This window comes from Syngnathoides biaculeatus, chromosome 3 (genome assembly GCF_019802595.1).
Source record: "Syngnathoides biaculeatus isolate LvHL_M chromosome 3, ASM1980259v1, whole genome shotgun sequence".
Lineage (NCBI taxonomy): Eukaryota > Metazoa > Chordata > Actinopteri > Syngnathiformes > Syngnathidae > Syngnathoides > Syngnathoides biaculeatus.
Window position 1 is genome coordinate 25,010,592 of NC_084642.1, and position 14,952 is coordinate 25,025,543.

General features: G+C 41.7%; 2 protein-coding genes across 5 annotated transcripts; one reads left to right on the top strand and one right to left on the bottom strand.

Moving 5' to 3' along the window:
- Positions 1-352: 352 nt before the first annotated feature.
- LOC133498304 (cyclin-dependent kinase inhibitor 1C-like) lies at positions 353-5,606 on the top strand. 4 transcript variants are annotated; one of them, XM_061814984.1, is made up of 3 exons: positions 353-716; positions 2,638-2,763; positions 5,468-5,606. In XM_061814984.1, exons 1-2 carry the CDS (start codon positions 461-463, stop codon positions 2,751-2,753), a joined length of 372 nt encoding a protein of 123 aa, XP_061670968.1. In that variant the 5' UTR covers positions 353-460; the 3' UTR covers positions 2,754-2,763; positions 5,468-5,606. The 4 variants fall into 4 exon arrangements, with proteins under 4 accessions (XP_061670968.1, XP_061670967.1, XP_061670969.1 ...); XM_061814983.1 differs by lacking the exon at positions 5,468-5,606 and adding an exon at positions 3,364-3,602; XM_061814985.1 differs by lacking the exon at positions 5,468-5,606 and adding an exon at positions 3,116-3,309.
- Positions 4,061-14,487, bottom strand: cmtm4 (CKLF-like MARVEL transmembrane domain containing 4). The gene is made up of 4 exons (XM_061814981.1): positions 13,566-14,487; positions 10,049-10,225; positions 7,288-7,386; positions 4,061-5,633 (listed from the first exon to the last, which is right to left on the bottom strand). Exons 1-4 carry the CDS (start codon positions 13,749-13,751, stop codon positions 5,469-5,471), a joined length of 627 nt encoding a protein of 208 aa, XP_061670965.1. The 5' UTR covers positions 13,752-14,487; the 3' UTR covers positions 4,061-5,468.
- Between the last annotated feature and the right edge of the window lie 465 nt (positions 14,488-14,952).

A 14,952-nucleotide genomic window follows, 5' to 3' on the forward strand; every position in this document is an offset into this window, starting at 1 on the left:
TACAATAAATGTCCAATATTACTAGGAAAGGCTCCAGCAATCCCGCGAGCGCGACCTTCGTGAGGAAAAGCGGATCAGAAAATGGATTGATAAATATATAAAATCAGTCAAACAATCTGGTTCACTTACATCATACAAAACAAACATAAATCCATTAAGGGAAAATAATTACAAAAATAAAATTATGCATAGAATACATTCGTGAGACTCCATTTTAAAAGGTTCTAAACGGATATCAATAATCAATTGAGCTTTCATCAATTTCAAAGACTTGAAATAACGATTGATTTCAATCAAGACAAATTTGAATACTGACGTTGACGTTCCCCGCACCCAGCGTGCCGATTGGCTGGAACCCTTCTTTGTGACGTAATTGCACCCGCCACTTGAATGCTTGGCGCCGTCTTAATTGCAGCTCGGCACATTCCATCGCGAAAGGTTTTGGTGGAGCATAGCGAACATGGACGCCGTCGTCTGTCGAAAGTCGGTGCGCAGAGACCTGTTCGGCGCCGCGGTCCGCGAGCGAATGGAGCGAGAGTTGGAAACCAAGCTCGTCCAAAGTATCCAGGAGGACACCCTGCGCTGGAATTTCAGCTTCCAGACTGAGACGCCGCTGTCCGGCAGCCTGCTGTGGGAGAAAGAGCGCGTGGAGCGCACCGCAGCCTTTTACCACGAATCCTCGGTGGGCAGCAGCATGTCCCCTTCTGCCGAGCTGGGTACGTCGTATACGTAAATATATATGTGTGTGTATATTATATAAGTACGTCGTACACGCATGGTATGGTGAAAGCCTTCCTACGCGGTGTGCTCTCATCTTAATTGGGGGGGGGGGGGGATGTCGCCACTCGAGCTAGCTTAACGCCAATATGTTACGTCGTCCATCTGAGAAAACACGGCCTTCTCGTCATAACAAAACAGACACGGTTGCAGTACTTTCAACGTGATTAGAATGTGGTCACCAAAGGGTGTTGTGTCGTTTGGAAGTTACCCTTTGATGAACGGCCTGCCAACAGTCCTCCCCTCACGTGTATTCAAGTTGGGAACGATTGGACTTGCGATGTGGATGAAGACGCCACAAAAGTTCATTGACACACCACACGAAAAAGTGTTGCTCGCTCAATAGTGACAGCTCCAATCGTTCGAAAATCGCAGTTGAAAAGAAACGCGCACATGCTGCAAACATGACGTCAGGCCGTGAAATATTCACGCGCCAGCTCAATTTGTTCCCGTAGTTGTTTATGAAAAGAGTTTTAACATTTGCTCAAAACCTTGTGTGAATGTGTGAAATATACCAAATTTGCAATAAAATCAAACTTATGGAATATTGTGAAACAAGTGTCATACTAAATAGACAAAAAAAATCGATTCGTTTATTCAGTTTTTGAAGTGTCTTTGCTCAAAGGCGATTTAATGTCTCCTGAGTTCCTCTGCCCTAGAAAAAACTTCCATGCAAAACCTTTTGTGTTTAAAAAAAAAAAAAAAAAAAAAATCCATCCATCTTTACAGCTGCTTATCCACACAAGGGTCACTGGGAGTGCTGGAGCCTATCCCAGCTGTCAACTGGCAGGAGCAGGGTACACCCTGAACTGGTTGCCAGCCAATCGCAGGGCACATAGAGACAAACAGCTGCACTCACAATCACACCTAAGTGCAATTTAGAGTGTCCAATGAATCCATATTTCTGGGATGTGGGAGGGAAGCGGAGTGCCCGGAGGAAACCCACACAGCCATGCCGAGAACATGCAAACTCCGCACACGGAGGGCTGGGATTGAACCCGGGACCTCAGAACTGTGAGGCCAACGCTTTCCAGGTGCTCCACTGTGCCACCTTTTTAAAATTCCAATTTTTTGGGGGGAGGGATTTCAAGATCCCTGAGGTACTTACACAAGTATCTGCCACTTGTTTGTCATGCCGAGCTCAAAACACCTCAGCGTTGACGTGTGAAGCAGAGCCGATGCTTCACATACAATCAAATCAAGTTAATTTATCTGAAAACAATTAAAACCTCTCACCAGAAAAGTAAACAATGCTCCAAGTACAAAAAGATTTCCCTAATTTGGCATCAAAAGATCAAAATAATACCAAATGGGAGAATTTCTTGCAACAATCGTGAAGTCAGCGGAACAAGATGAGGGCGAGCAAAAATCCACAACACAACAACAAAAACGTCATCCAACAAATCCACGTCAACACAATTTGTTTCTTTATAAACACGATTCGGAGTGGGACATCCAAACGACACATTTCCCGCATCGGTCAGTTGACCCCCCCCCTCCCCCCTTATTTATCTATGATCCGTGCCTATTCCGCAGCGAAAGTTTCACACTTGTATGCTTGACACAGTACTAACGCACTAACGTCGTGGGTCCCATCACTAAATTGTCGTGCGGGTATCGGCTGTCCATCCAGACGTGATCGCACCAAACCTTTTTGCGCTTTTGCCGCACAATGAATCAACTTGAAGCTCACTGAACGCTTTTTGGAATCAAACCTGTGAGCCGGATGTTAAAAATGACTCTATCCACTTTTTCTACCTTTCCTCACAATTGAGCTGTTGTCAGTCAAATATTTATATATATATATATATATATATATATATATATATATATAATTTTTTTTTTTTTTTTTTAAATCAGTGTGTGAGGAGACTTTGGAGCACAGCCCCTCTGCTAACAAGCGTCCTGCTGAAGTCACCCCTGGCCTGACAAAGAAGGCGCTGACAAACTCTGCAATCAAGATCGCACGCAAATAGTATAATACAGGTAAGGGTACTGTGCCATATACTATATTACAATATAGAGTAAGTCCGGCGGCACGGTGGAGCAGCTGGAAAGGGTTGGCCTCACAGTCTGGGATCCCGGGTTTGATGCCAACCCTCCCTGTGTGGAGTTTGCATGTTCTCACCGTGCCTGTGTGGGTTTCCTCCCACATCCCAAAAACATGCAACATTAATTGGACACTCTAAATTGCCTCTGGGTGTGATTGTGAGTGAGTTGTCTGTCTCCATGTGCCAATGCTTTACCAGCTGATCCACTGTGCCGCCTGATTTATTTGATTGATTTTATTTAATGGATGGAACCAACAAAACAATTCCTTATTTTCCCTTCCCTATAGATGAGGCACAGGCTTAGTGTTTGTGAGGCTGTGAGATGTTTGTGAATATCGTCCCAATTCATTGTGATGTAATTTGCTTCAGAGAAGTTTTAGCTCAATGTTCACTTTTTTTTTTTTTTTTTTCCCTATCATCAGCGCTTATGGTGGATTGAAGACTAAAATAAATGATCAAAACCATCAGTATAAAAATGCAACCAACTGTTGAATTAATTGAATTACTTTTTTTGTCCTGTTTTCCTTTTCCTCAGCAGATGTGTTGGTCTCAAACAAACGCGTTCCAGTGAAGTTATCCTAAAATGGGATCCATCTACATCTGGACATTGATTGACAATTACTAAAATATCTGCACTTAAAAAAAAAAAATTAAAAAAAAGTCTGAATACTGACATAATTTATTAAACATGCTTTGTTACAAAGACAATATAAAATGTGTATATATAATTAACAGTTCTTTATTAAAAGATTTTGTTCCCAGTTATCAAATCTGTACTTGTGTATATTTTATTATTAGTGTTTGAATTGTATTTAACACACCCCTTCATTTTCCCCAGCCTGGTTTTAATGCTGTAGTTAAAATGGGTTAAGAAGTATACATGAATGGTATGCAGTCTCATAACATTATTAAAAAAAAAAAAACAATTAAACCACATAGAGGCTATGAATTGTTGTCAGTGATAAAATTCTTCAATGGGGTTTTCTCAGTCTAGGTCCTGTTGGTGTTTTTTTTTTTTTTTTTAACTGAATCAAGCACAAAGCTTCGGATGTCACTTTCAAGCCAAATTGTCAAAACTCCGCAGGTTCTTAAAATAGATAATCATCTGGATTAAAAGATAATTGTGAGAAAAAAAAATGACAAAAGAAAAGTCAACTTTTTCCATTCATTAACTGTCATGAGCGAACAATTTACACAGCAAAAAAAAAAACCCATGAAGAATACACCCAGTCTTTAGTTCAATTAGTTTAATAATATACATGAAGGCAATGAATAATAAATACCTGAAGAGATTTTTGGTGTATTACTGATATGTTGTGCATGAATAAAAAAAAAATTTCTTTTCTGTCATATGTACACAGATCTGTACTGTGCACACAGGTTACTGAAGTACACTTGAGAAAAAGACCAAAAGGTGGCGCTAGACAGACATCCAGTCTACAAGCAAATTCTTTGACCCCGGCCTACTATGCAATGTCGACTACAAGTATATAGTACATTCACTTTCGGTCAGTTTGCCCGAAATGCATTAATGGAGTGTCAAGGAAACAAGACCTGACTTAGGTGTTGTTAGAAATTGGTAGAATGTAGGTTTTTAAAAAATATTAAGTCAACCAAAATACTGAAAACTGTTTTTAAAAAAATGACCACGCAGCAAATCCCAAAAACATTACACAAACCAGCTACAATAGACCTAGCAAGTACATGGAATCGCTTACAGTGAAGCACACTTGATTGTCATCCGAATGTTGTCAGAAGTTAAAAGGTGAAACAACACCTTGGATGCAGTAGAGATTTAAGAGCACCCACTACCACGTGCTACCGACTTGGACTGTGTGTTTTAACAAGATGTCATCATCACTTTTAAAGCATTTGACTTGTGCAAAAGGGAGACAAAACAAATCAATCACACATCCTTGCTTCATATTATTTGCTCACAGTGTTGACATCAAATTAACATTAATGGAATGGATTGAGAAAAATTGTACAGGCAATAACCATGTTTTTTTTTCTAATCAGACATGCACAGAATTCACGTTCTAAAGAGAAAAAAATTTTGAGCTAAAAGTAGACTATTGATTGCACGCAGCAAAGTTCTTTTCGTGGCTAAACGTCACGGATTAAAAGGCAGTTCATGGAGACAAAGAAGAAATCAACGCGAGTGCTTTTTACAGATTAAATAGACTAGATCAAATCTTGTCTGGGCAACAGATGGTGTCAGTAGAGAAAGGAACAGTCAAGCTGTGTTCCTGATCTGTAGTAACTGGTTGCCGGTTTAGCATCACCGCTGACAGAGAAGACAAAAGCCGCTCAAACAGCTCAGCCAAACTCCTTCACAGTGAGATAGATGCAACCTTTGGAAAAATCAAAAATTAGGAAAGGACCGCTTTTTGTGTGTGCAGCTGTGTGAGCCTGTTTCAACCGCCGTGGACATCGTCCTCGATTTACATGTGGATGGAACCGTTAGTGATTCCATTACTTCAGTGATCCGTCTTTATAGTGGAATGTTTATATTGGATTCCAGGTAAACATCTGTGGCTGAGGAATGGGAGCAGGAACCAGAGCCGGAGGTTCCACAACAGGAGCTGAGCTTCAGTCAGCTGCCAGTCATGTGAATTTTTTTTTTTTTTTTTTTTTAGATCACGCAAGTTCGGGCCGTGCTTCCATTTCCCCACGAGAGGCTGTGCGCGCTCTCATGTACTCGTTGCTTTGGGCCGCTCTCTGAGTCCCGTTGCCACGCCGCCGTCGCCTCACCGCCAGGAAAGTGTTTAGGCCGTAAACACCTGTGGCCAGGAAGCCAAAGATCTGGACACAAAAGCAAACGGGATGTGAATAACAATGCACATTTTAGTGGGAAGTTAAACGTGCCAAACTGTTTATGAAACAACAGAAAGTTCATTTTGATACATGCAGCACTAATATTTAATGTTCCATATAACTGTTTTGATAGAGAATGGTGACAAGCTGTAGCTTGGTCTTTATTTTTATTTGTTGCTTCGTATTAAAAGGCAACTTTCCAGTTATGAGTCCTCTTTAAATATGCCAATGTATTTATGTATTCATGAACTTTGTACTGCCCCGATCAGTCCAGCGTCTGCGTGGGAGAGACAAGACGGCTGAGAGAGACGACACGTAATGCGCAGATCAGACGAAAAGCAAATGTGCTCGCTCGTGATTGCACAATGTCAGACTAGTACATCCAGTTTCTTTACAATCATTCGGCTTTATCTTATCATCTCAAATGCGACTGGCTACACTCGTTACTGTGGGGATGACGACAGGAGTTGGATCGCACCAACTATTATACGAAAAAAAATGGGGGTGGGGACGACGACGTGTATTGGTAAGTCACCGGTGCTCAGAACAGGAGAGGACTTTGTGTAAGGCTTCCTTGACGTATGTTCACGTAATTTTAATACTCTCAAGCCAACAACAAAATGTTATGTAGCCTAGCTAACTTGTGCTAACACTTGTGGTTGAGCGTAAACATGCTGCCGTTCTGCTGAACTGGACACATAATCTGACCAAAGCAGTGAATTCCAACCTCTTTGGAGACAAGGAACACACTTTACAAGTGAAAAATCTCACGGAACACCAACAAATAAAAGTGTCACAAAAACTAGATACTACATTCATTGCTGTATGTACTTACTGCCATCTAGTAGAAGATTACTGTATTTTTTTCTGTCTGTCACTGTGACTCATTAGCATAAAATAGACACATTATTTATTGTAAATATATATTATTTTGACCAATTAAGTACACCTGTGAATACAATAAAAGAACACCTCATTTAAATACTTATTGGTCCATCTTGTGATCGGATCAGTGATCACTTATTGTTTTTCTTTAAACTCCCTGATTGGTGATTGGCCCCAAAAATCCTCATCGTGTAAAGCCTGTCCACAGTACCATGAACTACAGTGGCACATTGTACCGGTACTAAAATAGTACTACATTGCATTTTTTAGTACCTCCCACCCCCAATAATGTGCTCAATACTACAAGTATATTATAATCACACAAATGACTCCGTATACCTTGCCAACTCTATACTCTCTTCAACTGTAGCTTTTATAAATTGTCCAAACAATATAACGTAGGGGAAATAATGAAATATTCTTTTAACTTTGATATCCACCCATTGCTTTATACTATTAGAAATTATTATCAAGCACAAATAAGTTGGGATTCCCTTTTTTTTAACCATTTATGATCCACTGGTTTTATTGTTATTTTAGTTGTTACCCATTGTACCATTTCATTACAGGTATCACAGTACTTTATACATGTATAGCTTTCAATTCAGAATCAATTGAGTTGATCATTGTACTTACTTAACATCTCACTAATTTGCTTTTGTAATATGTGGAGTATGTTTAGTTGTAAAGGGAACAAATATATTTGCATGACATTTCACCGTGTGTACGACAATCAGCCTGAGCCCAACTTACTCACCACTGCGGCTATTTCAGCTCCACTGTTGTGGTTTATGCACGCGAGCACGAGCGCTGACAAGAAGAAGAGGAAGGTGCTAGCTGCCGTGTTCCCCAAATCCTATAGGAACACACAAAAACATCATACAAATTGTTTTGACTGCAACAGAAGGGAAAAAAATAGAACAATTTGGCTTGCTATAATAACCACTCAGATTGCACCCCTGTTCCTTCATTATAGCACAGTTATAAACTAAGTACATGGTTTAAAATGAGTGAACGCCTCATAGTTCTGACAAAAGCCACCCCCAAAGGGAGATCAAAGAAATCCTTACTTCCTTTATGTGTTTAACACAGTTTGGGGTTAATGATGCCATCCCGTGCTCGGTGTTGGGGGTTGCCTGCATGATTTCAATTATCACTGACATGCTTTTTTTTGTCATATGACACAAAAGATTCGCACAACTGCAATGACAAGTGGTCACTCGCATACATCTTTTAAGGGAAATGATTCACAATAATGTCACACCAGGGTGGGTTCATCAGTAAACCATTAATAAGGACACATAATGATGGATGGAAAGCCGTAATCCAAACCATGCCGAGTCAGCACCAAAACTGGGCATATCCTCGCACCCCCAACACGCACACACAGTTGAACAGGATCAAGTATAATTTTTGAAGGTCGTGTCTCATGATGGCGCAAACACATTACTCATCCGGTCGGTTCAGTCTCACACATTCCATGTTTTCGCCCAACAGACACTGTAAAAGCTTAAATAAGACCAGACCAGACCAAACCACTGGCTCTCTGATTGAGTCCAGTCCTCAGGCAGTTCCTCAACGAACTTTTTTTTTTTGTCCTGTTCAACTGTTGGGTCAAGCAGAAAGGAGGATCTGCATCCCTTTAATGGCAGAACAGTTTAACTGTGTCACAGTCAACTTTTTAAGCTGCCGCTGTGGTTTCTTAGTCTTTAAATGCATTTTATTGCATACCAGAGTCGATCAGAACAAGGTTTCTCGAGGGGGGTGAGAAAAGGAGGCAACAGAGGACAAAGCACGAACCGTAAACACAATGAGGATAGGCAATCATAATATACTCAGAACAATGACACGAGATACGAGTCTTGTATGTCCACATCCCGCACCCAGTGCTGGATGGAATGTGGGGGGATTCCCGGGGGTTGGTGCTGCAGGGCTGGGCGGGGTGGCCCTCTCTATCTGTGGTTGTCCTGCCTGCTGGGCCTAACCTAAGGGAGTCATGCCTCAAAGGGGAAGTCGGAGTGGTAGGATGCTACCAACAAAGAGGATGAAAACCCAAAAGAGGTGTAGCTATAATATAAAAAAAAAACATTACTATAAAAGATTGCACAGTAACAAATCCAGTAAGGACACGTCAACTCTTTAAGGACACAAAAGACAGCCTGTTAATGAATAAATTATGATTATTAAGCCAGAACTAGACGGCTCAGTAAGCCGCAGGAAAAAAGGAAATGACAGAATGTAAACAAAACCTCAAACCTGAGGATTTCAAATTATGTGTATGAACGCTACTGGTCAGAGCTAGGCCACCTATTTCTCTAAATGCAGTCAATCTGACGCGTCACTAAACAAGTACAAAAAAAGAAAAAAATATTTAGCCCTAATGAATACCATTTGTCCTTGGTTGAGGCATAATAGCATCCCATGGAAGCTATAAGGCAATCTGATAGCTCGAGTTGGAACGCTCACTGCTTGACTGTGACATGTAAACTGTGTGGCTTCTGGAATTATAGCTAGAAGCTATTTTCCACTCCATGCTGCACAGACAACACCATCTTGTGTGTATAGGCAAATAGCAAAAGGCAAGCAGTTTCAAGAAAACCAAACAGCTCATTTAGTTCCAGCTGAAACTGCTTGTTTTAGTGACACTGGATCCCGAGGGCTTCCCAGCAAACTTCAGACTCTTTACAGGATCTGAAGAACGTTCCCTTTAGACTCCAATCACAGGTCAGATAGTGGCTATTCTCTTAAGAGGAAGGGAATAATGTACTTTGCAAAAGAAAAGTTTAAAAAAAATCATTCCACACTAACACTGACGTGAGGTATGCCAACAGGTCACAAAGCCACAACAACACTCCTATTTTCTCTTTTGCCTTTTCTTGTACAAGTGTGTGTGGAGGGTGTATGTGTGTTGGGTCGGGGGGTAGCTTCTAATTGCAATGGTATGATAACCAATCAATCACGGTGGTGACACGAGCCCATCCATCTATTTTCCATACTCCATTGGTTTTCCTCAGTCGAGTCCTGGCACATACTGTACAGTACTGTATAAGCAGCCATTCACACACACAGTAGAACCTGAGAGGTATGTTTTGAGGATGTGAGAAAAAACATGCCAACACAGGCACTCAGACGTTGCTATCTGGTGTCATACAAAAGCATATTCCATGATGTATTTTACCATCTAAGACCACAGTTATATGTTGTAAAATTTGTGGGCCAGTATTTCACTGCAAATATCACTGCAATGAGGTTCTTCTGGATGCAGAAGTATCCAAAATAAACACAGCTGATGTGCTGCAAATATCCATAAAGGGGGTTTGAAAATGGATTACCAGGTAAAACAAAAGCAGATGAAGCATAATGTGCTAACAGAATGCATGTCACTCAATGTAGCATGATTATACTCAACATCACAGTTTGCTAAAAGCAGAACATACAAATATCCTGATGTACGATGGCCCCAGTACAGCATGCAACGGTTTGGTTCCTGCGGCACCAGCGATAAATTGCATACTAACCATTAGGTTCCAGTTGATGTGAGGCACCTTGGTATGCAGGTTGAGAGAGAAAATCAGCAGGAGTGTGCCTGTGACCACAAAGGCAGTACAGCTGACAAACTCAAAGAAGTAGACGCCACTGCACGGGGAACACATCATGATGGTTTCGATGCAGATAAACCCGATCATTGACAGGACCTAGAAAGAAATGGATCATAGGCAAGGTAAACAGTTGTAAACATAGCGAGCAAGCGATGGGCAAAATCCTGGTACGGAATAAAACAATAATCATTAATATTGATACAATGGAGACCATATGCACAGTGCCCAGAATATTAAATACGTCTGTGGTGAAACATTAAGAATTATTTTTATGTGGGAATACTGCTGAATTTTGATACATAAGGTTGGCCTGATGCCTTTTGGGGAAAAACTGCTGGGTTGACATTCTTTATAAAAGTTACACATTCTTGATGTTTCCCACACACTTATTAGTTGATCATGTTACTGTTTATACCTGTATTAATTGGCTATTGATTGACCATTATATTTATTATTAAGGAAATGTTTGCACAGTACACCTAAAGGTGACACACGGTTTTGCTGTGAAACTAAGCTTAGTCTTACTGTAGAATTCCCACACTAGTGTTGACTGATACAGTTTTGGAGTTTGATCTTGGAGAGAAAAAACAATGCTGAAATGCAACGCAGGATAAAAATAGCATGCAGAGGTTTTCAGCATTAAGGGGACTCAAACAGGCACCAATGGTGAATGTTTGTTCAGAATTTCTGGGCTTTCCCAATGATGGAGAGATTATCCTAGGAATAGACGTGAGGTCATGAACCCATCTCACGAGTCCACTCATAGCAGCCCGAATGGACGCCTTCCGCCAGCAAGTCATCAACATACCACACTATGGGACGAATTCCGTTACTTTGGTGTTCTTTTCCCATTGAAGGTCCTGCAAAACCGCATGCAGATTGTCGGCTGGGTGAGTGGGATCCAAAACCCAGAATCTCGACAGAACGAAGCAAAACACCACAGTAACAACCCCACCTAAACTACGTCCGACATTGGAGAACAATGAACTCGTGTTGAATGTTTAACAGAGATTGGCTGGGGGTAAGAATACAAGCAATACTAACAACAACCACCACAACTTATCAAAAGTATAGATCTGGATAGTTTTTGCCCACTACAACCAAAAAAGGTTCTACCCAAACAAGAGTCCAAGTCATCAAATGCAAATACCATTACTACCCCAAAAGTGATAGGTGTCGAGCTACCAAACAGGCGGTTGAGAAGGAGCCACAAAAGCTCCATGATAGATCATCTTCTAAGTCATGATTAGATGTTCTTCTTCACTCTTTTACTGTCTGTGCAAATGCATAATCACACAAAACCTCCCTTTCACTACTTATGTGACAAGATTGTTATTATTTTAGACACCAAAGTAGTTGTTTTTTTTTTTTGCCACTGTTAAAATGCAAATACTGCAAAAACTGCAAGCCTTCCTGTGCATGGAAAAAAAAAGAATGGCAAAAAATGGTACTGTGAGAGTGCTTGAGCAGCAACCCCACAGTCTGTGCACTGGAAACCACTGCTAGCCTGAGTGGAGGTTATATTTCACCACAGAGGATAAGGTGGATGTGGGGTTCATGGCATGCATCACCCCACGCCACCCCCACCCCCATGCTTTCACAAAATTATTTTTCCCTCACAGAGATGAATAAATAATCGACCGCAGTGTCTCTCTCTCAGCAGGAAGTGCTCACGGACATTTGGGACCATCTGGAAAGTTCATTACATCTTGAGCACCTCAGCAGAATATTTCAGTATGATTTGTCACAAAAGTTTTGAAAAGTGCTGGGAAGGCGAACGATTAGTGTACTGTTTTTCACAACAGGGAATGGGGAGCGGCTAAGCTTTGTTCAAGACAAAACATGGTCAGGTTTCATGTGACAGAAGGTGGTGGTAGGAGGGGGGGTTGGGTGGTACAGTTTGTGGTCTGTCGATGCAGTACAGTCTGTCGGTCTGTCAGTACATCTCCAGCAAAAGCATGTACAACTATTCATACTTGGAAGATGAGTTTTTGCAGTAAGCAGTACATAGTGAAAGCTATCAATACATCTACGACCTCTCAGCACTAACCGAGTTCATAGTTTGAGCATCAATGACTTGTCCTCCATTTCCTTTATTTTAACCTTCATTGGGCACAGAATATAATTACATGACCCCATTTGGGACCAAGTAAAAGCATTTACAGAATGAAGCGGTAAAACTGCCGGCTAAGGAAGAAAAAACATCTGGCGGTGAGACTTGCAGGCTTCTGCTAACATACCAAATGCGAACTTGGATGGCGTTCAACTGTCCTTGTTTGGAAAGGGGATACACTTAATGACTCGCTTATACTGAAATATTTGCATTGAAGCAGAAGACCAAACCATCCAGAATATAGAATCCTTGTAAAGAGGGCACAGAAAATGCTTACAATGATGCATTTGGCTTGTTTTAATTGCAAGCAGATTTTTTTTGTTACGATAGCTAATTTATATTCCACGAGATTCACAGGTGGTCCACTTAAAAAAAAAAAAAAAAAAAACAACAAAAAAAAACATTTTATTACACCACGTAATGAAAGAAGCCTCCAGGAAACACAAATGGAAGAGAATATGGACTCCAGTTTTGTTTGGTTGTGGTTAACTTTTTTTGTCCATTAATACAGCAAAGCAGTGTTTTGTGAAGCCTGGAAGGGGTGGACCACATTCCTGTTGTAGTTCGAATCACCCATTGGAATTTGTTGGAGAGGTCAGGATTCTCAAGGTCTTCCACACCAAACTCATCCAACCGTGCATTTAGAGACCTTGTTTGTGCTCAGCAATATCGTGCTGGAATTGTTCAAAAGAAAATCCCTTTTCATATTTTCAAATAAGCATGCAGGTTAAATAGACTGTAGATACAGGCTTCCGAAGTTGATACTGGCTACTTGGACAAGAAATACATTCAACACTGTCGACACAGGAGATGATGCACAATTGAGATTGTGAAGACTCGAGCGTTTTCTAGAGGCTTCTTTTCAATCCATATAGCGCTGTCTCATGTGACTCTTGGATTCCTTCAAACTGCTTATGTGGACAATAGAATGGGGCAACAGACATCAAGAAATTGATCACAATCTGGATGTTCAGATGCGTTATTGCATTCAGACAGGTGCACGAACTCAATTTAAATTAAACACTTCCATAAAGCAATATTAGAAACAGGTTAATCCTGAAGAGAATTGTACGATTCATCGTCATACCGTCCACCAACATCTTGAAAACGCAAACTAAATACAATGTTGGTAATGTACTGATAGCGTGTGCTCATCGGTACATTAATGAATTGAATCAATCACTTGAGCAGCAACTGGGTTAGTGTAAATCGGCGGCGACCATATGTTACTTGCTAATTTGTGGACTCATGGTACGTCATTACTCATTATGAACACTTTGGGGAGTATTTTCATTGTTTGTCAGGCAGTAAAACACAACTTACCACTTCGACTACCTTGAATAGACCTAAGTAAGACTTGAGGTAGTCCACATTGCACCGAACGGCTCCCAAAAAGCTCCTCGCGTGGACTGGTTCGGTCGTAGGCTGGTAGGGGCTGCTGGCCCCGGAGATCATGGAGGTGTTGGAGGCCTCCCCGTCCAAGCCCTCCGCCTCCTCCGTGTTCCTCATGGTGGTTTCTGGCGGTGCCGAAGGGCTCGTGACGTCCAACTAAACAAATGTGTCTCAAACTACGCCGGCCGTCTTTATGCGGCGCCGACAAGTCCAACGTGTTCCATGGCGACGGGGAAAACGAGCAGAAAGGTCCACTGCCCACGGCCGCTCCGCCGGGAGGCGATAGCCGAGTTCACCGGGGTAAGGAGGTCGACACCCAGGGGCTGTTTCCGACTTGTCGCTCCACTTGGAACTCTACGAGGCGGGTCACTTGTTTCCTCACACAGTCACGTCTGGTGAGTGTCACAACACATAAACAAAACAACACGCCTACCGAGTAGCGCCCATCACGGCCCAGAGGGCGCCGTCTATTGTTAGCTAGCGTCCACTTGGGGCTCGCGGTCCGGGTAGCTGTAGCCCCAAGCCCGCACTGAGGCAGCTTCGCGCGGCTGCTTAAGCTCCTTGTGGATGCGGAGGAGCTTTGTCTCCGCCCCTCGCAAACGGCACATACTTAGGAAAGCTCACTCGCCGACAGTTTTCGAGCGCTCCCAAACAGTCTGCGAACGCCATTTTTTTTTGGCAAGAAATACACGACGGCGGGCAGCTTGTCTTTTTCTCCCTTTTCCAATTGGCAATTCCTCCATAGTTAACATAAAACATATGCACGTCCTCCAAGTGAAGGCCTGGAAACTCATCTTTGTTTCCTGGGTAGATTTGTAACCCTTTCCTTACTACTCACTTGACTTCAGTGACTCCGAGCATTCTTACTTTTGTGTCGTGTACTTTGTACATTTATTATTTGTTGCATAATATTTTAAGGAGGAATTTTCCACTCCTTGTCTTTTGGTTGCTACAGTACTATACTGTAGTCAAAATATACTGCCATCCGATGGATTGATGTGGTATTACAAGGTGAGTAAAAGCAAGATCGAGCCAGACAACCCGGAGCAAAGTACAATACGGTAATGCAAATTTACCAGTACACAATCTGTGACTTCTGAGGAAACCATTATAATGGTATGGGGTGAATAAAAATGAGTTTGACACCTTAATGGATCTTGCATGAATCTTCACCCATGTGTACTGACTACATCCATGACTTGTGACAGTAGATTGACCTTGGAACACATAGGAAACGACATGGTTGCATATATAAACATAAGACACAATAGGGGCTTTTCCACCATCCAGCCCAGACACTTTACGTTTCTGGTAGCAA

Bases quoted from the DNA above. Each gene is read 5' to 3' on its own strand.
- LOC133498304 (XM_061814984.1), top strand. From the start codon at position 461: ATGGACGCCGTCGTCTGTCGAAAGTCGGTGCGCAGAGACCTGTTCGGC. The intron at 717-2,637 runs GTACGTCGTATA...TTTTTAAATCAG, and splicing joins GTCCCCTTCTGCCGAGCTGG to TGTGTGAGGAGACTTTGGAG.
- cmtm4 (XM_061814981.1), bottom strand. From the start codon at position 13,751: ATGAGGAACACGGAGGAGGCGGAGGGCTTGGACGGGGAGGCCTCCAAC. The intron at 10,226-13,565 runs GTAAGTTGTGTT...ATTTCTTTCTAG, and splicing joins TATTCAAGGTAGTCGAAGTG to GTCCTGTCAATGATCGGGTT. The intron at 7,387-10,048 runs GTTAGTATGCAA...GTGTTCCTATAG, and splicing joins ACATCAACTGGAACCTAATG to GATTTGGGGAACACGGCAGC.